The 23,682-nt window shown below is 38.4% G+C and overlaps 1 protein-coding gene and 1 non-coding gene across 2 annotated transcripts; one reads left to right on the forward strand and one right to left on the reverse strand.

Annotated features, from left to right (window-relative positions):
• Nucleotides 1-423: 423 nt before the first annotated feature.
• Nucleotides 424-1,278, reverse strand: LOC120081040 (uncharacterized). Its single transcript, XM_039035719.1, has one exon. The coding sequence runs from the start codon at nt 1,276-1,278 to the stop codon at nt 424-426; it is 855 nt and encodes a 284-aa protein (XP_038891647.1).
• Nucleotides 1,279-2,435: 1,157 nt separating this feature from the next.
• LOC120082314 (small nucleolar RNA R71) lies at nt 2,436-2,534 on the forward strand. Its single transcript, XR_005483144.1, has one exon. It is a non-coding gene; the product is annotated as a small nucleolar RNA R71 (small nucleolar RNA).
• The last annotated feature ends 21,148 nt before the right edge of the window (nt 2,535-23,682 follow it).

The raw sequence follows: 23,682 nt of genomic DNA on the forward strand, positions 1-23,682 counted from the left end.
GAAATGTCCCGAATGCGTTACATAGCCCAAAGGGCATGCGTCTGAATGCAAATGTTCCAAAGAGACAAATAAACGTGGTCTTCTCCTGATCTTCCGGATCTATCAGAATCTGATTGTAACCAGAGTATCCATCAAAAAAGCAATAAAATTCTTTGCCCGCAAGTCTTTCAAGCATTTGATCGATGAAAGGAAGAGGGAAGTGGTCTTTCCTAGTTGCTGCGTTGAGCTTCCTGTAATCCATACAGATGCGCCAGCTCGTGACAATCCTCGAGGGTATGAGTTCATTATTGCTGTTGAATATCACGGTCGCTCCTCCTTTAATGGGAACGCATTGGATTGGACTTACCCAGCTACTGTCGGATATAGGATAAATAACTCCCGCGTCCAACCATTTTAAAATTTCTTTCTTAACCACTTCTTTCATTATGGGTTCAGCCTTCTTTGAGGTGCGATTGACCCCGACTTCCCTTCTTCCAACCTAATCTTATGCATGCAACAAGATGGACTAATGTCACGGATATCCGCAAGCGTCCAGCCTATTGCACACTTGTGCTTTTTCAGCATCTGCAAGAGAGATTGCTCATTAGGCTCTGTAAGATTTGCGAAAATGATCACAGGTAAAGTGTTGTTGGTTCCAAGGAATGCATATTTCAAGTGTCCAGGTAACTGTTTCAACTCGAGATCTGGTGGTTCTTCAAGTGATGGACGCGTTGGATTTTTTCGCCACTCACTCAGACTTGGCGGCTCCGTTTCTTTCAGATTCTCCTCCAACGCGAGGACCTCACGTACATGAGTCTCTTCTTCAGGAAACACAATACTATTTAGTTGACAATCACCACTATCTGGGAACTTTAATGCATTGAGCACATTAAACTTCACCTCTTCATTGTCCACGCACATAGTTAATTCGCCTTTATGCACGTCAATTAAAACTTTCCCAGTAGCTAAGAAGGGGCGTCCAAGGATAATTGGTACCTCCCTATCTGCTTCATAGTCCAAGATAATAAAGTCTGCTGGGAATATGAGATTGTCAACCTTCACCAGAACGTTTTCAATCTTCCCTTCTGGGTACTTAATTGTTCTGTCAGCAAGCTGAAGAGTAAATGAAGTAGGTGCTTCGCCAATCCCCAATTTCTTAAAAATTGAAAGTGGCATGAGATTAATGTTGGCTCCTAGATCGCACAATGCATGACCCACCTCCAATCCTCCTATCGAATAAGGAACTGTGAAACTCCGAGGGTCCTTCTGCTTCTTTGGTAGACTGTTGCTTACTAACATGTTACACTCCTACGTTAACGCTATTACTTCCTTCTCATTGACTCTTCTCTTCTTCGTCAAAATGTCCTTAAAAAATTTGACATATGTTGGCATCTAATCTGAAGCCTCTATAAGTGGAATGTTGATATTCAGTTGCTTTAAGAGCTCAAGAAAGCACTTGAATTATTGTTCATCATTCTTCTTCATCAGACGCCTAGGGAATGGTGCGTTCAAAGTCACCTCAGGCTTTCCCGCGTTAGACGTACTAGGTTCTGAATGGCTTGTACTCTCAGGCGTTCTTTCTTCCTAATCCATTGAACATGTGATGCATTCTTTCAAAGGACTGCTATTTCTTTTATTCATTCTTCTTTCTTCAAGAGCTCTTCCACTTCGCAACGTCACCGCGTGACATTTCTCCTTTCCATTATTGTTCCCAGGTGTTTCAGGATTGCTAGGTAGAACTCCAGGTTGCCTGCTTTTTAACTCGCTCGCTATCTGTCCTACCTGGATTTCTAGGTTTCTGATAGATGACGCCTGACTTTTCAGCAACGCGTCATTCTGGGCTATGTACTTCTTCAATAGGTTCTCAAGCGGAGATCCTGAGCTCGACGTCTGTCCCCCTCTATTAAAGGGTTGTTGATGTTGCTGATGCATTTATTGAAATGCAGGCGGTGGTCCATTCCTTTACTGATGGTTCGCCCCTAGGTGGTGCTCTTGATGATTTCCTCCTGTCCAAGAAAAATTATGATGGTTTCTCCATCCAGGGTTATATGTATTAGAGAATGGGTTATTTTTTATAAAGCATACTGACTGAGGGTTTTATGGACATTCAGCATAGGATTGAGGATCTCACAGCCCATACAGCTAGCCATGGGTTGCCCAAACGCCTCTACCTGATTCACCTTCTGCTAACTTGATGCGTTTCCCAGCGTTATGTTCTGCAGAAAGCTAGTCATCATAGAATTAACGTTCTGAGATCTCTTCTTCCTATCAGCTCTTCCATCATACGTATCATCCACCCATTCCATATTGTGTTTCGCAATGCGGTCTAATATCTCTTTAGCCTCAGTGTAAGATATATCCATAAGTCCACTAGTTGTTGCTGCGTCTGCTGTCATCTGTGATGCTCTATTCAGTCCTCCATAAAACGTCTCCATTTGGATCGTTAATGGTAGTCCATGCTTTAGGCAATTCTTGACCAAGCCCTTAAAACGCTCCCATGCGGCGCTTAAGGTCTCAGCATCTTCTTGCTCAAAATTCATAATCTCTCGACGCCTCCTCGCGTTGGTGCTAGGTGGGAAGTATTTTTGCATAAATTTTTCCACCAACTTCTCTCAGGTGGTGATTTCACTAGGCTCCAGTGAACTCACCCATTGTTTTGCATCATCACGCAAAGAATAGGGAAACAAAAATAGCTTGATCACCTCTGGGGTGATTCTAGTAATCACAAATGAATTACACGTTTCCAGGAAACGCTTCATGTGGGCGTAAGGATCTTCACCACGACCACCCCCAAATTGTCCAGCAGTTTGGAGCATTTAGAGCATAACAGATTTCATCTCGAACCTGGTTCCATCCGGTGTTGGGTATATGATTCTCGGATAGAAATCATACAGTACAGGAGACGCATACTCCCTTATGGGAAGCGTGCTTTTATTCGCCATCAGGATTGGATTCTGTGCAGCATGAGCTAGTTGCTGAGCTAGTTGTTGATTTACATGTTCTTCCACCATTGCTCGTTACCTGTTTTATTGTCTGATAAATTGCTGCCTCAACCTTTGACGACGGTTGGATCGGTTCCTACTCCGGAAGGTTCTTTCAATCTCGGGTCGTATCTAAGTTCAGGAGTGCTCTCCTTGCTCATAAATGTTCACAAGCTTAGGCTTAACTTGTAATAGTCCCTCGACCGAAGTGTTCCTAGAACAAATACAAACGAAATTTTTGGTTAGTTTTGTTTCTGAATCCCTGGCAACGGCACCAAAAACTTGTTTGTTGCTATCATGATTCGCTCTAAGAGTGTATTGTATAAACTAAATTGGAAGAATAAGTTCTAAGTGTAAGTGATGCGTTTATGCTTTGATGCGTTTAAGTAAATGTAACGCGTTGAGGCGTCAGGTATATGCAACAGAACGCACACAACTTCTTCTAATGACGTTCAAGTTTTCCTAAACCAGACCTAAGTATAAATCTAATTTAGGTTCCTGGTAAGTCCAAAGTCGAACTCAGGGATTCAGTTAACCAAACACAGACCTTGCGTTGTATCTACAGTAGGGGTTTTCCTAAATAAATGTGAGAAATGTGTTATTTACACTAAATTGTTGTGCCTGTGCAAGAGATGCAAAAGAGTTGAGTAGTTAGTGATGGATCCTGTGAGAATGAAGTTTCATGTAAGTGGACGCGTCGATCTAAGATGAATGTACACAAACCAAGATGAGATGTGGATGAGATGGAGTGATTTGCTTATCTTTTGTTCATGCGTTAGACTTCATTCAACATTTCTCAATGCGAATAAAATACAAAACCTATCTCTATGATGCATGCGTCTAACACAGAATGCATAAGACACCAGCAAGTTTATCTCTAGCTGTACTACGCGTCCTACTTGATGCAGCTTAGTTATTCTTTTGGACAATCTAAGTTAAAGATGCTTTTTACCAATTTGTCAAGTTGGCTTGATCGTTGGAATGAAGTTTGACATAAAGTATTAATGCGTTCAACATAAACAAGAAATAAACAATGGCAAGTATGATGGATAAAATATATGAATTTTATAAAGAAACAGAGAGTCTTTACAAAAGCAATATTTACTCAAATGAAATGAAAGCGATAAATGAGATGAAGGAAGCTGAGTCAAGCTAAAGAATACAATCTCTTGTATTTCTTTGGCTCAATCTCATTGTGTACAATCACTTGTATAGGATTTGGATGAAGTATCTTTCTCAAGAGTGCCTTCCTCCGCTCCCTGACCAGTGGTGGTGGTGGTTCTCAACCCTTCTGATCGTCTGGCACCACAGCACAGCTTCTAAAGAACTAAAAACTATGACTACAATATACAAAGAGTAAGGATCTTGATAATTTCCGAACTTCTTAACTCTGGAGGGACTTCATCTATTTATAGGCGTTGGTCACGTCCACTTGGTGAATGGGCAGCATTAAAGTCCATGCCTTGATTAGCCGCCTGACTCTCGGAAGCTTTTCAGACGCCGCTTGCTGCTTGGAAGCTTTTCAGACACCCCCTGCTGCAGGTGCCCATACTTGCAAATGGTGATGTGACACAATCAGCCTGGAGTAATGAATCTTTTCTACGTTGAACTCCCTCCGACGCATGACCCATTAGAGCTTTTCCTGCGGCACTTGTCTAATGCGTTAGCGTTAATCCTTGCTTTGAAATCTTGCGATACAATGCGTTAGTGCCACGATATTTAGTAATAAAACTTCTTTTGCATGAGTTTGCTAATGTTTGAATAAATCCATGCATTTCTTCTAAAAATGAGGAGAATTTATCATTAAAAACCTTAGTTGTTCCAACTTAAGAGCAAAAATAAATGCCCACAAACACAGAAGCCCTTACAAAACAACTTTAAAATAAACAGAAAGCCATAAAAATAGATTTCTATCCCGGAACATCCATCAACAACACATCCACAAACATTTATCACATAAACGAAATGCAGATTATAAAATCCACCATTACTGTAAACGAATTCAATACAAGAACGGAATTTGGAATCAGAAACCAATAATCTAGCTCTAATACCAATTGAAGGAACTCGTATTGAGGAGATCTTTGAGCGGAAGCGGATCCAAATTCCATTAATTATTGAAAACTAAATTTACAGTAAACATACAAGATATATGCATTCAAAATAAATTACAGCATGCTTTTTGAAGAACCTTTTTCTTCACATATGCCTCGAGCAATCACGAACTCAAAAATTTCTTGAAGACCTTCTTCAAGAATCCTCGAATAGCAACCTGGACACTACCACAAAGAGTTCTTGGTATTTTCGGGGTGAGAACCCAGGAGTGGTGGGCTCTGACTATTTTGGTTAGGATGGATAGTTTGGGTGGAGGAGGAAAAAGATTGAGAGTTCTCTCAAGTAATCAAAACACATAAATTTTTTGCAACTCACAATCCTTTAGCCAAAGCAAATCATTCAAGGAAGAAGAGAAAACCACTTTTCTTTTATTCCTTTTACCATAAAATTAATAACCACCCACTAATGTAAACAGATCAACAACATTGTGCTCTGAAGCTATCTTCGTGACAATCACGTCCTCTCGATGCACAATCTCTCGGATCAGATGATACTTCCGCGCTATGTGCTTGCCGCGCTTATGACTCCTAGGCTCTCGAGAATTAGCCACATCACCACTATTATCACAATAAAATGTGATTGGCTTTGACATGTCTGGAATAACTTCCAGATCAGTCAGAAATTTCCTGAGCTAAACGACTTCCTTAGCAGCTTCATAAGCCGCTACATACTCAGCCTCCATGGCGGAGTCTGCGATGCACCCCTACTTGGTGCTTTGCCATACTACTGCACCTCCGTTAAAAGTGAACACTGATTCTAGTGTGGATTTCCTAGAATCCCTATCAATCTGAAAATTAGAGTTTGTGTATCTTGTCAGGATCAAATCCTTAGAATAATACACAAGCATGTAGTCCCTCGTTCTCCGTAGATACTTGAGGATGTTCTTAACGGTTGTCCATGAAGGAAATCGGACATGAGGATTTCCATGAGCAGCAGAAGGATCTTTCCAAATTTCAATCTAAATGAACATATACAATTACAGTCACAAACGAAAACAATAAGCTATGCGCAAAACAGAAATTACAACATGCTTTACTACGCAATCAAGGGAAGGAATTAACATACCTTTGAAGACTCATCTTCAAGACCCTTGATCATGAACGTTCGAACAATGACAACACCGCAACACAAGAATGCTCGAACACTACAAACTCTACACTGCACGAACACAGCGATCTCCAAGTCACGAACACCCTGAACACCACGAATGGCCCCCACAGAACCTCGACTCTGTCGAGTTCAGTATGACACCACCAAAAAGGTTACCTTAGTATTCTCGATGTGAGAATCCAGAGTGTGGCCTTTGTGTGGACTTGATTAGAGGATGAGACCGGAGGAGAACAATCATGTAAACGATTGAGCAAGTGGGAGATGTCAAAGCCTATCGTATAGGACGATGCCTAATTGTTTAACAAAAGCTATGCAATCGTCTAGCAAAAGCTATGTGATCGTTTAGGTCATCGGCCAGCTGAGAGTCTACCGTATAGAAACTCTCCACAATCGTCTATTCTCTCCAAGCTTTTGTTTAGTAAATCTGATTTACTTGACAATTATTCCATGAGAACTTTCCGAGATTGGAAATCTCAAATCTTACTAAAATTAGGAAAACATTTTCCTTTTATCTCAGGGTTACTATGAAATCACCAATAACCTCCCACTCAATTGGTTATTAGAGAAAAAGAGATAATTATCCAATAACAATATTATAAATATAAATGATAACTAACTTACCATACTATGTTTATAACCTATAGTTTTAATATTTCATCTCATGAAACATATAAACCATAGCTCTTTTTCTATTCTATGGTCCTTAATGTAAATCTCATTTACATTAACCCTCCACTAGATGTATCTCATACATCAAACTGATCATATCATATATAATCGAATTACCTCTTGTTAATTTGAACATTTCAAACCAACACCAATAACTGATCCTTAACTTGAATCCATTAAGCTACCAAGGGGACCTTATGAACCTGTAGCTAGAAGCTCTAACGGTACGTGAATAATTGACTAAACTCTTTAGTCACGAGATCCACCATCCATTAACTGCCAGGCACTCCACTAAAAACTGACAGCTGAACTCTCCTTACCACAGATATATTACGTATCCATCTTAACCAATCAATAGTGTGACAACCCTTCACAGATCCTAGTAAGTGCAGCTCAGCCAATAATCATTATGCCTCTATAGTTACATCTAATTCATTAAGTACCACTGATCCCTCTAATGAACATAAGTCATAGTCCTACTATGACTGAGTCCTCTCTTCTAAAGAGAAGTTGTGGCCACTATGTTCAAGCCCTAGAATCAGCCCTTAAGGGAGCTACCCTGCTTCGGGGAAGGAGTGAATTCCATCTTGTGTAACTGAGTTCCCAGCTTTCCAATCAGACACGTCGCCAAAAAGGTAGGTATGTTGAGTTAGCAATCTAGCCATTCTCACCCATACTAATCAAAGGACCGCCCTCAAAGGCAGGAGTTCCCAAAATACTCAGGATTGAGGTCATGTCACCTATGGTTGATTAGGTGAGATTTAAATCTCCATTATCAACGGCGTTATATACAGAGACGAATCATCTTGTGGTCCGTTCTTATACAAACTCTTTGTATAAGACACCCTCACTCGTATGTCTCCATATGAATGGTTAGGATCAACCATTTATAGTGGTTTACAACACTTGTAAACTTCTACAAAGCGGGTCGTATCCGTAGTGTCACCAGGATCAGGTATCTCACCTTAATCCTTATACTATAGACCTATTTAGGTTATCACTTAAGGCATGATCCACTTATATATCTCATATACATGCTTAAGTTTACATACAATAACCATGGAACTTTGTTTATTGCATATGAAAAAATACCAGAATGAAATAACACTTATTTTATTCATAAATAATGTGTATAATTACAAACAATGAGACTTCGGGAGAATTAGGACACCAATCCCAACAGCCTAGTGATCTAATCCTGGATTATATTGATATCTATTGACTATCCCCATTGTATAACAGATGTTAGGTCAAGTACATAACATCATATACATCAAATTGCCGACGGCAGATGCATACGAGACCCGTCTCATCTCCTCAACCTCTTGAGGTGTCTTAGGACACTATTCCTTAGACAAAGTAACTTCGTGCCTGGAAGGCAATAAGCCCCTCTTGAAGTTCTACATCGAATACTTGACAAGCATCTTGTCAATATATGACGTCTGAGACAGTGCTGGCATTTTGTTTTTTCGATCTCAAAAGATCTGAATACCCAGAACAAACTGAGCCTCTCCCAAATCTTTCATTTGGAATTTGATCGCTAGCTAGTTCTTAACTGTAGTCAGTAAACCTACATCATTCCTAATGAGTGGGATATCATCTAGATACAACACTGGAAAAACTACTGGACTTTTGATGATGTTCTTGTATACACAAGGCTCATCAACATTTTGATCAAAGCCATAAGATTTGATCGTAGTATCAAACCTTATGTTCCAAGATCGAGATGCCTGTTTCAGTCTTGCAAACCTTTTGCTCTTGACCTTGGATTATGAATCCGTCAGGCTGCACCATATAAATGATCTCCTCAAGATTGCCATTCAGAAAAGCAGTCGAGACATCCATTTGCCATATCTCATAGTCATAATATGAGGCAATGGATAGGAGGATCCAGATAGACTTTAGCATGGCAACAGGCGAGAAAGTCTCCTCATAGTCAACTCCCTTTACCTGGGTATAACCCTTTGCCACCAGTCTAGCTTTAAAGGTTTGCACCTTCTCATCAGCACCCGTTTCCTCTTATAGATCCATTTACAACCTATAGGTTTAACCCCAGCAGGTTGATCTACAAGATCCCATACTGAATTGAAGCACATAGACTCTAGTGAGAGGAAAATTTTATCTTTTGATATACGTTGACTTCTATGCGTTGATAATCATGCATTAAACTAAAGAATATACAATGTGTGTTAATCATGTATGCAATGACCATGTGTTCATGTCACAAGTTTTCTTACTCCCTTGCCAAGTATAACGAGAACGATAGTTTCTCGAGATAATCTGAGGTCGAACACAAGGACTTGTAACTAAATGATGTTTATGAAGTACTGCTTTTGAGGCGGTGAATAAAAATAAAAAGAAAGAAGTTAATTGATTATGAGCTACTCCTACTCCTAGCTAAACAAATTGAGCAATGGAAGTTTGACTATGAGAATTGGTAGAGATGCATCAACTATTAACGCATAATAAGATGCATGGAGAAGTAGAATTGTGGAGGGGATAAGTTCACCACGTCATTAAGCTTGGTCGCAAGGATAATCTCAGCTCGCCACACTAACGCATCGCACACCTCTCGGTGGTCAGCCACATGCTTATATCTCTATAACGCATGGTTGGGTTGAGCATAAGATTATTCCTATCTCAAGGAACACTACCTACTTTGCTTAGTGCGTTCCACTACTTACCCTCTCAGGCAGTTGGTTATAGCTATTCAGCTCATAGACAAGCATTATGATAGCCCCGCACTAACCAAAGAGGATTGATTCACCATACTCATGCAACGCACACCTCTCAGTGGTTTGCTACATGCGTCATATCTCTATGCTACATGATTGAGTATGTGATATCTCTTGCAATCTACACTTAACTCATTGCAATGAAGTAAAAGATGATAAAGAAGAAGAAGATGATGAAAATGGCATTGAAGGAACTAAAGAGATGCATTGATTACAAAATGTATTAATGTATTAAGCCAAAATGTAACACAATACAGAGATAAAAAGAGGGGTGGAGGGCTAGATGTAGGCACTCTTGCTTCCATCAGATGTACGTCAAGGTTGCCGGTGGTGCCATGGATGGGTGGTGAAGTAGTCTCTCTCAAGCTCTATCTCCGGCAAAGCCCTAGTCGTCACTCGAAAAGGGTTGTGGAAGTGAAGAACTCTCAAAGAATGTCTTGCTCACACTCTCATCTGTGATCACAAGAATCTGCCAAAGGCAGAGACTCAGATGGCTTGAATTTGGGTTCCAAGACTCTATTTATAGAGCTCAAATGTCGACAGCATTGGTAGTCCCGCTCTAAATCACTACTACTTCTGGCGCGGTAGGTGAAATGTCATTATCATCTTATCTCTTTGATACTCTTGAGGTATGCAATCATGATCGTTTCTTCTGAAGTATCAACGCATTCCACCCATTTTGCGATCAACCTTCTATCATGGTTATCACTCTTTAGTTGCAACATTCCATGCGACGAACTGGTCTTCATGAAGATCAACACATGTGATCAACTTTGCGATGGTCTGGGATCAATGCATGCATCGATTCTTGCGACAGCTACAAAAATAGACATTTTGACACAAAATAACGCATGATATAGGGTTAGCGGGGATTTTCAGTGCTGATCGATGCAAGCTCACTTTTCCACATGAATCCTTAGTATTATCAACGCATATTCTGCTCATCAACCCTCATAATTCTAAGTAAAAGGCTACAATAGCTTGTATTTCTACAAGCTATCAGACTCCATTTCGAGATCCATGGCTTTGATCCATTTATCTCTGTTAATATCCTCAATTGCCTTCTTGTAAGACAATGGATCCTCAATTTCATCATCAGCTACCATAGCTAGAATTTCAGTTAAACCCATATAGCGAATAGGTGGATTTGTAACCCTCCCACTACGTCGAGGTTCCCTCAACACTTGAGGTGGATTTGACCTACTAGATGAACCTACTTCAACAACTCTTGTTATGGTATTTGGCTCTTCAACAACTATTGTTGAAGATTCAGTAGTTTCTTTGGAAATCTTATTCAACACGATTTTACTTATGGGTTTGTGCTCCCTTATGTGGTATTCCTCAAGAAAAGTAGCATTTATCGATACAAATACTTTGTTTTCTTTAGGATCAAAGAAATAACCACCTCTCGTTCCCTTGGGGTAGCCTACAAATAGGCACAACCTCGAATGAGGTTCCAATTTCTTAGGATTAGCCTCAAGCACATGTGTTGGGCAACCTCATATTCTGAAATGACATAAACTAGCTTTACGACCATTCCATATGTGAAACCCATAGCCCATTTTCCCCTAATAGCATAAAATAAAGAAGAATTAAATCTTGGGGTAAGAGTAGGAAGGACCCTAAAGGATAAAAAGGAATGGAATAATTTGGAATTTTAACCCTAAGTGGTGAAGATGTGGTTAAGTGAAATCCTATTACAAAATTGACTAAGTATTTAGGTGTGTTCATGCATTGGCCATAAGGTTTTGGGCAAAGGGGGAGCTGTAGTAAGAGTAACACATGTCTTGGAGGTTAGATCAACATATTAGGTAAAGGATGCTTTGAAGGGTGGTAGGCGATTGAAGAATGGTACGAGGGCTAGAAGGTGGCATGCGTCGAGCAGTCTCGGCAAGTCATGCGTCGAGCAGCCTCGGCCAGCCATGCATCGAGCAGTCTCGGCTAAGTGCCCAGGCATGTGTCGAGCAGACTCGAACAGATGCCCAGCGATGCGTCGAAGCACCTCGCCCAGCCATGCGTCAAAACACCTCGCTTATGCATCGAGTGACCGAGCGAGCCCTGCGAGCGGGCCCAGTTGCCGTGCCAAGCGATTAATCGATGCAAGCGCCTATGCGTTGAGCGGCCGAGCGAATGATGCAAATGCCTATGCGTCGAGCGGTCGAGCGAACGATGCAAGCGCCCATGCGTCGAGCGGCCAAGCAGATGATGCGTCGATGACAGCACCCATGCGTCGAGTGGACGAGCAAGCCCTGCTGATCATTGCATCGATGCCAAGCTGTCGGCCAAGCGCCCATGCCATGCGACCTATGTGAACCATGCGTTGATGCTAAACCATGCGTTAGAGCCATTGTGATGCGTTGGAGATGGCTTGCACTTGGGATGCATTGGACATAGGCCATGCGTTAGACTAGGATTGGACACATGGTGTTGGCTCTTGTGATGGTTAAGGGTTGCAATGGTGTTATGTTGAAAGTTAAGGGAAACTAAGGACTTCTATACGTTGGAATCATACTATGTGTGGAGGACCAACTATGCGTTCTAAATGCACTATGCGTTGATACCTTAGGCTAGTTGTATGCATTGAGAATCACCCTAGTGAAGGCATATTGAAGGGAATGAATGCATCAGAATGCTGAGCTCATAAGGAAAACGCCATCCTAACATGTGGCTCATTGAGAATAAACCTTCAGAGTTAAGAAATTGAGGTAGAGGCTTGAGAAGACATGCAAATTTAGTCTCATGCGTTGGCATTGTAGAAGAGAGACATCCAGCACTTGCATGGCTCAAACCTTGCGTTGGTAGACACCTCAAGTAAGAGGTGGAAGGGGCTATAGGTTGGCAAACTTTAAGAATAACACATGGAAGAGTAAGTTTCTAGCTTGGAAGGCTTTTGGACGCCTATAAAAGGAGGGACGCCCCACTCCAACCTACACACCAAGTATTTTCTCAAAGAGCATAAAGAGAGAAAAAATAAGAAGAGCGAAAAATTAAATGTGGGTCTGAGATTCCAGCAAGGACACGGAAGAGCCAAACTGTCTGGACAATAGCGAAAGGCCAACTTCAAACCACTAGTTCTTCCAAACCACTCGTGGGAATCAAGTGATTCTTGAACCAAAAGTTTCTAAATTAAGTCTAGTTTCTGTGTGTGGCTGCCTCAGCAAAATGCTAAATCTAAGTCTGTAGAAGTTAAGAAAAATCGAGAGGTGCTCACCAGAAAGAAGACAGCCGGTCCAGGAAGAGTAAATTTGATACTCAGAACTTTCGCCAAGGAATTTGGAGGCGAAACTTTAAGGTATTGTATTAAGACATTTTCACACATTTTTGAAGAAGGAATTATCTTGAGATAAGGCCTGGAAGTGGTATTAATATAAGCTTCAAAACTGAATAGGATCCAACGGTAGAATCAGGGAAACCAGGTGAACTGCGTGGAAAGTTCTCCATAACTTCATTGTGAGTTGTTAATTCTTCCCTTGTTATTTTGAGCATATTGTAAATTAATATGTTGTAGGTTATGTATGATGATTGGGATGGTCAGGGGGTCTAAGGACCTAGAACCTAAGCCCAAAGTGAATCCTTACAGGATGGTCAAGGGACCAAGGAGTCTAGTGTTTGAGCCCGTGGAATAAAGAATCCTTGAAGTGGGATGATCAGAGGGCCGACGGGCCTAGTTTCTGAGCCCATGGTAGGAGAAGCTATGTGCACATAGGCTGGTATTATTATTATGATATTGTATGTTAAACATCTACCGTGTGTGTAGGTGGATTCGTGAAAGCTTCATGCTTCGTTGGAGGTTAACTTGGAAACCTCATGTTTGTAGTGGAAGATTTATACTTGTGTTACCACTCACTGAACTTTGTAGAAGCTCACGGTTTGTCTTTATGTTTACTTGCAGGTAGCTGACGAGTCCAGGTTGCGGTATTGGTTAAGGTCTGCCACAAGTCAAAAAATAGTTGTAAATAAGACGGATTATCAGGATAAGATTTCCATGTGTATATTATAATTTAAACTTGTAAACTAGTTTCTATTAAAGCATGTAATATTTTTCCACGACAAATATACTAAAAGAAACTAGTAGTTGAGCTAAAGTAGTAACAGATTATATCACGCCTCACTGCGGGCTCAGGACCACGGGTTCAGGGCGGGATGTGACACCATAACTCCAAAGGTGTCCTGGAAACACTCCTGGAGGGAACGCAGTTCAGGATATACGCTGCAGTCTCCACTGCATAACCCCAAAACGAGTCGGGTAAGGAAGTGTAACTCATCATAGATCGAACCATATCCAACAGGGTTCGATTTCTCCTCTCTAATACACCATTTTGCTAAGGTGTACTAGGTACTGAGAGTTAGGATACTATTCCATGTTTTATCAAATAGTTCTAGAAAGTTAAATCCATAAACTCTCTACTTCGATCAGATCGAAATGTTTTGATCGTTCTATTTAATGCATTTTCAATTTCAGCCTTGAATTCCTTGAACTTTTCAAAATATTTAGACTTATGTTACATTAAATAAACATATCCATATCTTGACTTATGTTGTATTAAATAAACGTACCCATATCTTGAATAATCATCAGTAAAAGTGATGAAATATTCATAACCTCCCCTAGCTTTTACATTCATCGGACCACAAAGGTCTGAATGCACTAGTTCTAGAGGTTATTTCGCCCTATGATCTTTTCTAGTAAAAGGCTTTTAAGTCATTGTGCCTTCAAGGCATGACTCACACACAGGTAAAGAATTTTCTTCTAACTCGCACAGAAGTCCACCAACCTCTCAATCCTATTGAGATTAATGTGTTCTAGAGAATTATCGTCGAATAGGTCATCTCATCCATATCCCTTTTTTCAGCTAATCTTTTTCCTCCATAACCTGAAATCACCTTTCCTATCAAATTTAACAACTTCAAACCGTGTAGACATCGAAGCCATCTGTCAAATTAATTCCAAAAAGTGAGAAAAAGAACGCAAAAGGAAAAAAGTAGAGATCCAAGTCGAAATCAAAGGGGAAAACCAAAAAGTGTTTCCTATGTCATAAAAAAGGATACTTTAGAAAAAATTGCCCTTTGAATAAGAGCAAGAAAGCATCAAGTAGCAAGCATGCAGGGGATTCTAGTGCAGCAAATGTTACTGATGGGTATGATTCAACAATTGTTTTGATGGTGTCCAGCAGGGACATGCAGAATGCTTGGATCATGGATTCAGGGTGCAGGTTTCACATGACTCCCAATAGGGATTTCTTGATTGACATTCAGGAAAATGATGGGGGATCAGTTTTGCTTGGTGATAATGGTGCTTGTGATGTGAAAGGAATTGGGTCAGTTCGAATTGCAACACATGATGGTATGATCAGAATTCTTACAAATGTAAGATATGTTCCAGAACTCAAACGAAATCTAATTTCTCTAGGCGAATTAGATAGAGTAGGTTATTCCTATAAATCTGAGAATGGAGTTCTGAAGGTTATCAAGGGTTCTTTGGTTAAGCTGAAGGGGACCTTGAGGAATGGTCTTTATGTGTTGGAGGGTACTGCAGTTTCAGGTAGTGTTGTTGTTGCATATGGAAAAGAAACAGATAAATCTATGTTATGGCATAACAGACTAGCTCATGTCAATGAAAGAGTCTTCAAGCTCTTTCAGAACAAGGTTTTCTTGGAGGAGTTAAAGACATTGAACTCCCATTTTGTGAACATTGCATAATGGGAAAGTCTACTAAAGTGAAGTTTGGGAAAGAGAAGCATTCTACCAAAGGAATTTTAGATTATATTCATTCAGATTTGTGAAGTCCTACAAAGGTACCTTCTATGAGAGGTTCGAGATACTTTATGTCAATCATTGATGACTTTTCAAGAAAGGTGTGGATGTATCCACTGAAACAGAAGGATGAAGCTTTTGGGAAATTTCTTGAATGGAAAAAGCAGGTTGAGAACCAAACAGGCAGGAAGGTAAAGTATCTGAGGACAGACAATGGTTTGGAATTTGTGAATCACAAATTTGATAAATTTTGCAAATCTGAGGGAATTACGAGGCATTTCACTGTTATGTACACTCTACAGCATAATGGTTTAGCTAAGATGTTCAACAGAACAATTATGGAGCATACAAGATGTCTCTTGACAAATGCTTCATTACCCTTGAAGTTTTGAGGGGAAGCTGCCCAAACAGCCTGCTATCTTATTAATAGGAGTCAATCTTCCGCTTTAGGCCTAAATACTCCTCAGGAGATATGGTCAGGAAAAGCCTCCAAGCTTAGATCATCTCAGAGTGTTTGGATGTTCAGCTTATGCTCATGTTAAGGAAGGTAAGCTGAATAAAAGGGCACTGAAATGTATGTTTAATGGCTATCCTCAAGGTGTTAAAAGATATAGACTTTGGTGCTTGGAAGAGGGCATAAATAAATGTATTATCAGCAAATATGTGACCTTTAATGAAGCAGAGATGCCATTTCATGTCAAAGAGCAGCAGAAACAGCAGACAGTTGATCAGGTTGAGGCAGAGGTTAGAATTGATTCTAAAGCACGACCATTAGTTAGTTCAGGTGATTTCAGTGATCAGTCATCCAGTTCTGATGGTAGATAGCCTCAACTGCAGAGTACTTTGATTGATGAGGGAGATTTTGGTGAAGAAAGCTCAAGTAGCAGTGACCTACAGAACTATCAGTTTACACGTGACATGCCTCAGCGGGTGAGGCAAGCTCCTACGAGGTATGGTTATACTGATTTAGTTGCTTATGCTCTTACTTGTGCAGCTGACAGTATTGAAGCAGAGCCTCTTACTTTTGAGGAGGCTATTGTATCCGATTCAAAGGAACAATGGAAGGATGCTATGGAAGTAGAGTTGTTCTCGTTGCAGAAGAATCAGACATGGTCATTGGTTCCAAGGCCTCCTAATCAGAAACTCATTCAGTCAAAGTGGATTTATAAAATCAAGCCAGGTACATGAGGTGACAGCAAGCCTAGTTATAAAGCTAGACTGTTAGCCAAGGGCTACACTCAAAAGAAGAGAGTTGACTTCCATGAGATTTTCTCTTCGATGGTGAGGCATTCGTCCATTCGATTAATTTTATCTATTGTTGTTCACTTTGATATGTTTGTTGAACAGATGGACGTCACCAAAACTTTCCTTCATGGTGAATTAGAGGAAGTGATCTACATGGCTCAACCTAAGGGCTATGGGGTGAAAAGAAAGGAAGACATGATTTGTCGTCTTCACAGGTCCATCTATGGACTGAAGCAATCGCCGAAACAGTGGTATATCAGGTTTGACACCTTTATTCTGAAACAGGGGTTTCACATGAGCTCATATGATGCCTGCGTGTACTGAAAACTATCTCAGAAAGGTACATATACTTATCTACTTCTGGTGTAGATGATATGATTCTGGTGTCTAAGGATTATTCTGAAATCTATGATCTCAAGAAACGGTTGAGTAGTGAATTTGAGATGAAAGATTTAGGTGAACTGAAAAGGATCCTAGGCATAGATGTGAAAAGAGATAGGGAGAAAGGTTTGTTAACTATTTCGTAGGAGAGTTATGTGCATAAACTGCTTGAAAAGTGTAATATGTCTAGTTGTAAGGCAATTTCGACACCCTTAGCATCTCATTTTAGGCTTTCTTCGTCTCAGTCTTCTATTACTGAACAAGAAAGGTTAGAGATGGCTAATATTCCCTATTGTAATGTTGTTGGAAGTATTATGTATTTGATGATTTGTACTAGGCCCGACTTGGGATATGCTATGAGTATGATAAGTAGGTTTATGTCAAATCCTGGGAAGGAGCATTGAAATGCAGTTAAATGGGTGCTTCGATATTTGAAAAGTAGTGCCAGTGTATCATTGTGTTTTAGCAGGGATTGTGATAAATCAGCACTGTTGGAAGGCTTCATAGATGCAGATTATGCTACAGACCTTGACAAAAGAAGGTCTCTATCAGGTCACATTTTTCGTTTGTTTGGTAATGTGGTTAGTTGGAAGGTTGCTCTACAATCAGTTGTTGCCTTGTCTACTACTGAGTCAGAGTATATTTCAGTGGATGAAGCTGTGAAAGAGGCAGTATGGTTGAAAAGGATAGTTGGTGAGTTGTTGTCGCAGGAGTTCATTCCTATCGTCCGTTGTGATAGCCAGAATACTATTCATCTTGCGAAGAATCCATCTCATCACAAATGGTCTAAGCATTTCGATGTCAAATTTCATTTTATCAAGAGAAGTTGGGGCTCAGAAAGATGTTGAACTAGTCAAGGTTCATACAGTTGAGAATTTGTTTGATATGTTAACCAAGGTTCTTCCAAATCTGGATGATACGAAGATTGAGGAATCAGCTTGGCAGTTAAATACTCTTGTTATGAGGGAGATTTGTAGAAAATAACAAGTATTTAAGTGGATTTTATTGGCTTTTTGGTGAATTTAAAAGCCCAATGTCATTCTTGTAATTTATGAGCAATGGCAATTTTGTAATTTCTCTTTCTTCTCCACAGTATGGCGTGATTTTTTAAAAAAAGCATAACAAAACGCAGCCGACTGTGAAGGAAAATCGCGGTCGGTCAGGGGAGCAAGGGAGAGGCGTGCGGCCGGCTTCGTGGAATACCTAAGTCGAGAGTGCCGCTGAAGCCGCCGGTTCTTGTGAGAGCTGCAGTCGAGAGTCGCGCAGGCTGGAACACGAGACTGAAGGCAGTAGTCGCGGCGTAAGTGTGGGCGTGGGTTTCAATCAGCGGCCGATTTTCTGTGTGGAAAGAGCGCGACCGGTTCTTGCGCAGGCGGTGGTTCGGCTTCGCCGTGGAGGCTGCTTCCGGTAGCAGTGAGAGATACGCCCGGGTCTGCGCGTGGTTCGCTGGTCGGGTAACACTGTTTTGGGCTGTTTTGCAGCGGGTTCTCTCAGAGACGACGTCGTATGCGGATCTCTCGCTATCAGTGAATATTGAAATTACAGATTGGTAATTTCGTTGACATAAAATTCCTTTATTACTCGTTAATAAATTAATTCAAACTAGTGGTGTTCTTTACTGCATTTGATTTATTTCTGCTGATTGTTTGCGTATCTAAGTTAGGTTCAGAAACTCTCAATACAACGTACATATGCATCTTTAGCAGCTTTGTTTACCCACCCATCCTTCTCTGAGAAGTGACTATCGTGAAACAATTCCATTGGGCCGACATCTTCACCATTTTTTTGTCTATAGTTCAATAAAAAAAAAATATTAGTTAGACACAATGAGATAATGAATAAAACAACAATAATTTTGCACTATATTAATTAATTTTGCACATGTAGAAAGGATTTTGACACACAACAATGGTTGAAGTTGAGGCATTTTCTACTCTTCTTATTTGTCTCCTTTTTTTGCTACACAAATTTAAGATTTATTAATACCTAAGTGAAACTTTGACTCTAAAAAAAACCTAAAAAGTTTACAAAAGTCACTTTTAACTCTCAAAACCAACTAAAAAAAGCTTCTAAGAAGTATCTAGGAAGCACTTTTAACTCTTAAAATAATCTAAAAATCTAAAAATGGCAAATGTCACTTTGATTCTCAAATCCAAACTAAAAAGTTCCCAAGTATCACTTTCACTCTCTAACTCATACTAAAAAGTTCCTAAAATTTGTCTAAGTGACACTTTGACTTTAAAAAAAAACTTCAAAAGTTACTGTAAGTCACTTTGACTCTCAAAGCTAATTTAAAAGCTCCTAAATAATATCTAAGAGGCACTTTCACTCTCAAAGCTAAACTAAACAACTCTTAAAAGGTACTCAAATAACACTTTCTCTTAAAGCAACCTAAAAAGTACCTGAAAAGTATGAATAACAAACATATTACCCAAAGAAACTAGATAACAATTGAAACATCTTGTAACTCCATGTCCACAAGAATAGTTTTTGACATGCTTTCTATATACGATATTTTTTTACAAGCTTTTTGAACTCTAGCAAATGCTCGTGGAGTCCCTCTAGTTACAATCTATAAACAAATTAAGTTCCAAAATGCACATTTTTACATTTAGCTAAATAAGTAATTGAGTTTCTCTCTCTAACTTTATAAATCTTACTTTCTATTTTTTTCCATCAACATAAATCACATAATAATGGAATGTCAAAAATTCAAATCACCATCCATGTAGTTCAAATCTTTTCACCCCCATTTTTTTCAACTATTTGTAAAAGAACAACAATCTAAGTGTTTAAAATTGATGCTACAAATACAAGTAAGATATTGAAAAAAGAGTATATTCAACTACAAGTTACTACCTTTAGTTAAAACTCACTAATGTAAGTAAAAGTGGGTTCTTTTTTTCATTTCTTTTCTAATGCATTCATTTTAATCATTTGAAAATAACATTTGAAAAAGAGGAGAAAAAAGTTGTTGGAAATGAGCTAATGTACCATTTAGAAGTTTCAGTTAGATCTTTATTTTAGTCAATGACACTCTAATACCCACCATTTAACTTGTTTTTTCAAGAAAAATCAATGTTAATAATAATAAAAAAAAAAAGCATTGTGTTAACACAATAGGTAAACTTACAACGTGCAATTGTCGGAGTCGAAGGAGCGTGCGACGCCAGCATCAGAGGAGTATGCGATTGCCGGCGTCGAAAGAACGGCCGTTGAACCTCCAAGCTTGCAAAGAAAAAAGTGAATCGGGGAGGTGGAAGAAAAAAACGTGGGGGGTGGGGGAGGGGGGAGTGGGAGAAAAATGGTGGAAAAGTGGAGTGAGAAAGGAAATGGGGGGAAAAGAAAGTGGGAATTAGGAAAAAAGGGGAAGGGAAAAACGAGGGAAAAGGAAAATGGGAGGAAAAGGAAAAATAGATTCTTTTAAAACTTTGGCCGACGCGTTGTGTGTCGGGATAAGTGTTTAGTTGTGTCAGCATAAATATGTGAAAAAAAACGTAAGTCTTGCTTCGTTTTGGTCGACGAATTAAAATTACGTTAGGAGAAACCAGTTTATGTCGATGAAAATTGATATGTCGGGAAAAAAAACGTCGAAACAGGTAAAAATTCTTGTAGTGAATTTTGGATCGTATTTAACATATACATAAATTATGATCATTGTATAGGTATTCACAATATCTATATTTATTTAAATACTCGTAACTATATGCTTTTAAATCTATTTATCTTATCATCTCAAATTTAAAAGTGAAGAATTCAAACTACAGATTTTTTGGTTGTTAACATATATTATTTGTCAATCGAGCAAACTCGCTTGGATAAATTTTCCCATACAATGACAATCATAATAATCGAACACTTATATAGAAAGAACTTCACAAAATAATTATTAAGAAAAAAAAAAAAAAAAGACCTCAAAGGTTTAAAGTCATAAATGAAACTTTTCCTTATTTATTTATTTTTAAACCCACCAAATAAACTTTTGAAACTTTTGAAATAATAAATGAATAAAAGAATAATTGAAACAGACCTCAAAATATGGAGATATTTTGTGACATAAATAAAACTTGACAGCTATGGAGAAGCTATATCAATTGTACATTTAGTTATCACAATAATTCTTTGTTTTATTTAAATAAAAAATTGGTAGAACCTTAGATTATTATTATTTTTTTAATTAAAGGTTTAAAGGGAAAAGTCAGTAATTTGAAACTTGAGTGACATAATTAAAATCTACGTTAAAGTTTATGGACATAATATATAATTTATTTTTAGAAAAAAAAAAAAGGAAAAAAATACCAAAACCGAACGTGACTGATGCTCCCACAAATTGGGCGGACACTTATAGTTATAGTTCAGAGCCCAATTTAAACTGCGATTGGGCTTATTGACTAGAAATTGAAAGATATAGCAAAATCTAACGTTTGATTTAGAATAATGTCAAAATTGAATTTTTTAAAGATTTATGGCAAAAGCATTGCTTTGTACGTGCTCCCAATTTTTTATAATCTTAAAATACCCTCGGAGAATGTCGGATATACTTCATCTTTTTTTTTAAAAAAAAAAAAAAAAAAAAAAAAAATCTTATTAGATTTACTTTTTTAAATATCATATTAACATATCTGTTTTCATCTCATCTTATCTATTCTTTTTTTTTTCCTTTTTGAAAATGCAAGATGTCTCTAACGGAATCTCCATTTTAAAATTTAAATCTTTAAACTCTATTGTTTTGTTATATATGTTCTTTTTTAAATATCATATTTGTTCTTTTCTCCAAATTTAATTACAAATATCGTATTTTTATCCAAATACAACTTTAGTGATTTTAAATGATTTCAGTTTGTTCTTTTTCCGTCAATTTATATAGCTTTAATAACACTTCAACAAATAAGATTGTAATCCAATGATAAATGAGACGAAAATATAAATGCAGAGTAATTATATTCTTAACTATATAATTTTTATATATTATGGTTTCAGTTTGATTCAAGAAGTTATTAAGGTTTAGCCTGCAGATATAGTGTATTTGTACTATAATTCATGTTTTCATATATAATGTGTGTGACCTTACGTTGAGTTTACAAATTTTGCGTTTCTTGCATTACACTCCATATTTTTTAAAACTATAAATTTAGTCCTTGTTCAATCATCAAATTAACTTTCATAGGTTTAACATATGAATATCTCACATTAGAGTACAAGGTTTTTAAAGCTCATATTTGATTCAAAATATAGTATAGATCACTCCTATAAACCAAAACCTATATAAACCAAAGTAACTTATGTCTAGACATTGCCAAAATATAGTCTAAACACAACTAAGCTATAAATTCAGTCATAGCTTTCTTGCCGTAACCTCTGTCGTAGTTGTATTCTCCTTTTCTTTTTTGTTTTTTTTTTCTTTCTTTTCTGAACCCATACCATGTAGTCGTTCCTTTGTTCTTCTTTTTCCATTACCATGGTCTTCAATTCAAGTTGAAAAGTATTAGTCAGGGTTTTAGGGAACAAATAAACAAATAAGTTTAATATGTCATAATTTAGGGTATATCTTGTTTTATGACTTTCCAAATATATTGGATATAATTTTTTTTTAGAATAAGTGATATTATTATACAATAATAAAGGGATCCACGGTCCGAGATCAAGGCATCAAAGCAACAAAACATAAGCAAAGACAGGGCAACAAAACCAAAACAAAACCAACAAGATAAGACCAGAACAAAACCAACACATAAACGCAAACTCGCAAATCACCAGGGAGAAAGCCAGAGAAAAGAACCCAAAACCCCACAAATTAGGAACACCAACAAAACAAAGAACAACGTAAAGTTCAAAAAGAAAAAGCATCCATAAACACATCAGATAAGACCAAGAAGATCAACTCATTAGGAAGCAACACGAGCACGAACCCTAGAAATCATAGGTGAACCAGAGCAGACACCAACTTTGGTCGACTTCCATGTAGCTGTCGATTACGCTTCTGCCAGATGTAGTATATGGAAGTATACCAGAAAACATAGAACAACTTACTAAGCATCCCTTGCCCGACCCCACTCGGCACAACCAACTCTCTACATCTCAACCTGTCACCCGATGCGACGAGCCCAATTGACGCAATACACCATTAAATATATTGGATATAATCTTTTAATTAAAAAAAAGAAAAACTCTCATTAACTAATCATACCTTTATATTTGGAAGGGATGTTTCAGAATGGAGTTCAGATACGCAACGAAGCTCTAAAATACTAAAGGGCGAAATAATTTATAATTTTGGGTAAGGAAGCTACAATTGTGATGAAGCTGTGATGATCATATGAAGCTCTGATTTGGTTTGATGAAGCTCCAAGTTTGTAGAATAGTCGCCCCTCCATAACCAAAATACACCTCATCTTTATGTTTGCAGACGAAGCTTCAAGGTTGTGGATGAAGCTCTTGGTTTGATTTTCCTTCAAGCATCTTTGCACATGTATCGGGCATCGTGCATGTCATTTCCATCTCCTCTAATTATGATTCTTGGTTAGTGTATATGTATTATGAATATTTTATTTTCTTTTATTTTTTTGCAAGTTTCTAGAAGAATTTCGTGGTTTTACTGTATTTTCGATTATGAAATCCCCAAAACAAAGAAGACTTTTAATATCACTAATTTTTATTTGATGGGATATTATGGTCATTTGCTATTTATTAATTAATAATATCAAAACTCATTT

The sequence above is a fragment of the Benincasa hispida genome, chromosome 7 (genome assembly GCF_027475165.1).
Source record: "Benincasa hispida cultivar pf3 chromosome 7, pf3_genome.v1.1, whole genome shotgun sequence".
In the NCBI taxonomy this organism is placed as follows: domain Eukaryota; kingdom Viridiplantae; phylum Streptophyta; class Magnoliopsida; order Cucurbitales; family Cucurbitaceae; genus Benincasa; species Benincasa hispida.